General features: G+C 40.5%; 1 protein-coding gene across 1 annotated transcript in view; it reads left to right on the forward strand.

Moving 5' to 3' along the window:
- The window catches only part of TMC7 (transmembrane channel like 7), a 16347-nt gene extending 11929 nt beyond the window's left edge, over nucleotides 1–4418 (forward strand). Inside the window, 5 exon segments of the mRNA XM_017734308.1 lie at nucleotides 1–136; nucleotides 953–1083; nucleotides 1349–1504; nucleotides 2010–2088; nucleotides 3242–4418. The exon segment at nucleotides 1–136 is cut by the window's left edge and continues 20 nt beyond it. Coding sequence (XP_017589797.1) covers nucleotides 1–136; nucleotides 953–1083; nucleotides 1349–1504; nucleotides 2010–2088; nucleotides 3242–3295 — 556 coding nt within the window. The 3' untranslated portion in view covers nucleotides 3296–4418.
- The last annotated feature ends 6 nt before the right edge of the window (nucleotides 4419–4424 follow it).

Here is a 4424-nt window from a genome sequence, read left to right on the forward strand (position 1 = left end):
GCAGGAATTTGGAATTTCTGACAATGTCCTGGAAATCATTTATGGGCAGACTATTTGCTGGATTGGAACCTTCTTTTCACCACTTCTCCCTGCAATAGCAACTATCAAATACTTCATCATCTTTTACGTTAAAAAGGTAATGAAGGTGTGTGGTTGATGAAGGACTGAGTACATCTCTGTGGTTTTTGTAATGCAGGCATATAGATATACAGGTGATCTAAAACCAACAAAAAACCCTAAAACCACCTGTGGATGCAGTGGATGGAATGAGCCAATGGTATTCCATTTTCAGTAAGGTTTTGTGCTTTTAACAGAAGGTAGAATTTTGCTTTGAAATCAAGCAAAACCACATTTCAATTACTACTTCTCAAATTATTTGTCTTTTTATCAAAGAAAAGCTTTTTATGTAACAAAGCTAGTTTATAACACTTTCCTGCAGTAATCTATTTATTAGCAACACAGCTTACAACTTGGAGAAAATTTTGCGAAACTGCTAAAAATTTGGGAGCAAAATGGAAAATCCAAGCTGTGTTGGATGTTCATGTGATTTCTGCCTATCAGAAGTTTTGCTCAGTGACCACAGAGCTCCTTCTGTGCATCCAATTCTTGCTGATACTTTAAGTCTTTCAAGAGGGGATGTATCCAGTGAAGATGTGGCAGAACAAAGCCAATGGCAGTGCCATGGGTCATACACCAAATGGCTGTGTCAGCTGACTGTGCAAGTGTGTGAGGTCCTCTGGATCAAATTCTTACACAAACTAGGAGACATTGACTTATAGCAGAATGTGAGGCATTCTTGTCTTAGCCCTTCTCAGCCCATGCACGTCAGAGGAGGTGGTTGTGGGGTAGCTGGTGGTGTGTTTGAGGATGGAAAATTCAGTTGCTGGGGGAAGTATGCTTGGATGTTTATCTGTATAGATGTACTGGTAACACTCTTACCTTCCCTCTTCAGGTCATTTTGATACACACACGTAAACCTGAAGCTAGGTCTCTCAGGGCATCAAATTCCAACTTTTTCTTCCTGGCGGTGCTGTTGATTGGGCTCATCTTGGCTTTTGTGCCTTTGGCAGTCAGCATAGCACAGTAAGTGGCAATTTAAGTTCTGTGACGTTGGCACTTGTTCTAAAGTTGTCAGTTCTGTAAAAGACACACAACTTTAGAATGATTAATGGAATAAAATATATAGCGTGTAATACATAAAATTATAACTTAGTTCATATAAACAAAAATTACAGTTTTAAAGACATGGGACACTTTTACTGCATTGCTGAAATGGTGCTGGGCTTGTGCTGGATTATTTTATCTTTACATTTTGGTGAAACATCTTTCTGTTCTGCTTCTTTGACAGTATCCCCTCTTCCAAGGCATGTGGGCCATTCAGGAATTTTAACACTTCATGGGAAGTTGTTCCAGACACAATACTTGAGTTTCCAACATTTATCCAGCAGATCCTTTTTGGCATGGCATCAGAAGCCTTTGCAGTGCCTTTTTTTATGGTCATTTGGTGAGTACTGTGGAGACTTGATTCACTTATGCAGCTTCATTTCCTTGCTTACTGAACTCGTACCAAGCATCTATTAGACCAGATTTTTCATTTGCAGTCAAAAGCATCAAAACCCATATGAATCCTCAGCCCTTATGTCTTGGCCCATGTGTTCACACTCATCAGCTTTGTTCCATCTCCTCTTGTACGTCCCATACTCAGCAGTGTCCTTCTCAAAAATTTTAACTGTGAACCCTCTGCAAGTTAGTACTGTAAGCCTTGTGATCACAATTCCTACGTTTAAATGGAGTTTTTTGCATTTAAGTTCAACTAAACTGTTTGCAAATTTTGGAGCCTTATTACCTGATGCTTTCTAAAACTTCTGTGCTTGAAAAACCACATGGTTTGTTTTGGACTCCACCCAGCCCTTTCTTCCGTAGCACATGTTTATGTCTTCCCCTGAACTGAACTTGTTATTACGTACATAGGAAATCTCAAGTCCTTCCTTTTTGTTTGTTGTTTACAGCATCATTATGTTCTATGTTATTGCCTTGGCTCGAGCACACAAACGAGTGGTTGAACAGCTGAGAGAACAACTGGTTTTGGTAAGATCTGACCCAGCACTTTACTGACACAACAAAGAGAACTTTAGGGATGCAGAAATAAGGCATGCACAGGAGTATTGGTTTTCATAGTCTCCTGCATATTTAGTATTTGCAACGGGCAGTGAAGAATGTTTTACAAATAACCCAGGAAAAATAACCAAAGCATTGTGGTATTTCTCAGTGGAGTTGATTTTCTTGGGTACCAGCTGCAACTGCAACAAGGTCTGGTTATATCAGGCAACACACATACAAGAGATATGCCCCCAAGAAGCTGTGTCCCTGTTTTTTCATCTTTTGCCTTGCTTAAATCCACTCATCTGCATGGTTTTTTCTGCCAAAGAAGAACCTGAATCTCGTGTTTCCTGTCCCCTCGACCATCTTGCACAACCTCCCCTTCTCTTTCCTTCTCTGCCCCCACAAACAGGCACCCAACTCCCTACCCTTTCCTCCAGGCCTATGTTTTGACTGCATCTTTTCTGGTCTTGTTCTTGAGTGCAGGCCCAGCACTGCCTGAGCAGGTACTAAAAGTGGAACAAGTCACCACTAACCAGCCCTGTGGAGAAGGGTGCCAGTGCACAAGTGCTGCTTTGTGGCCATCAAAAGCCACTGCCAGGTTTGGCAGCATTCGTGTGCTGTGATCTGACAAACTGCTCGAGTCAGAACTCAGCCTCACTAGTGAGACTTCTCACTTTCTTATGAAATAGCCCATTTCTTGGTGTATGCTTCTTTTAGATAATGGCATTTAACAACCTGTGTGCAGATAAACACTAGTGGGCGGAGGTTTTTGAGGAGTGAGGAATTTAGAAATGAAAGCCTTCCTGCTTTTTGAAGAGTTCACAAACCAGCTGGGAGTTCTGAAAATCCTTGTGTGGTTTTTATTTTTGTTTCTTCACTGTTGTTCGACTTCTTGGTAGCATGGTTTTAAATTTTGAGGTGTGTGAGATGTTTTTACTAGGCTCAGTGCAGAGCTGTTAATGTGTGACCTGAGGTGAGATAAATGAAGTCAAGACTATTGTTAACTTGAAATTGTTCAGGCAGTTGAGAGTGTGCTGGGGGGAGTACAGTACCTATTTCTAATAAAGAAATGGGCTGTTGTAGATGATTTGTGTTAACACTGTTCATGTGGAGCACATTTGTTATTCTGTCTTTCCAGGAGAGTCGTGACAAGATGTTCCTAATCAGAAAGATAGCAGAAGCTCAGAGGTAGCCTTGAAAACCACACAAGCCAAAAGAACTTGACTTCCTGAAACTCCCAGAGACACAAGATAACGGCAGAAGCATTTGCAGCTTCTAAAAACTGAGTGACTGACCAGCACCCTGGCACCCTGCTCTGTGTAATGGGTGCTTGTAGTCTGAGTCTTTGTTGGTTAAGCTAGTGGGGCTTAAGGTTTCCAAATCTTGGAAATTCAGCTAATTTATACTGTGTTAGGGCTGCTCAAAAAAGGATACTTTAACACTGATACGGCTTCAGGGTTGTTGGGATTTGTTAAGTCCCTATTTTTTCAGGGAGTTTGGGTAAAATATGATCAGAACTGAAACTCTGTTGTACTGTTTTTACAAATTATGCTATAAGAATCACAAGAGAGGGGAAAGGTATGGTTTTACATGTTTTCAATGCCTTTTATTTGCTTTGGTTTTAAAAAAATAAATATGTATGGAAGTATTTTGAAATAGTGCATAGGAAAAGAAAATACAGCATGGGTTTGAAATCAGTTTTCTAAATATTTTTAGAGGTAAAGGTTTGCTATTTATTCTGCTCTGAAGCAGCAGGAGCAGTTGAACACTGGATAACTGGTCACAAAATTGTTGAGAGCAAACGAGCTGATAAAAGAGCTCTGAATAAACACTCGGGGCAGGAAGAAACCCACAGCAGGGCAGGCACAGCACTGCTGGGGCACCACTCTTGCTGCTGTGGAGGGCCCTTTTTTATTTTTAGTGTTTTAAGGCATTATTATTTGTGTTTTATTCTTGTACAAACACCTTCACTACTGTTCTCTGTGTTCTAAAATGTGAATATTTGAGAGTTAAATTATTGGTTGGCAATACTGTTTGTCAGTACCGCTTAATTTCACATTTCCTCTCTCTTAGCTGAACTGCTGGGACCGTGTGTCTCGGAGAACCATGTGTCCCTGTAGGCTATCAACCCATTCCTTTATTTAAAGATCGTAGTTAAGGATTTTCTGTACAGAACTGCGTTTATTGCTTGAAATCTGCATTAGTCCGCTCTTAGTTAATGTGAGACACTATCCTTTTTATATAGTCCTTTGGAGTGTTTTCTGCCCTTATTTTAAGGGAATGCACGTTCAATAAACGCAGTATTTTTTACGGTACCGCCT

Source organism: Corvus brachyrhynchos, unplaced genomic scaffold (genome assembly GCF_000691975.1).
Source record: "Corvus brachyrhynchos isolate BGI_N302 unplaced genomic scaffold, ASM69197v1 scaffold5, whole genome shotgun sequence".
Taxonomy (NCBI): Eukaryota; Metazoa; Chordata; class Aves; order Passeriformes; family Corvidae; genus Corvus; species Corvus brachyrhynchos.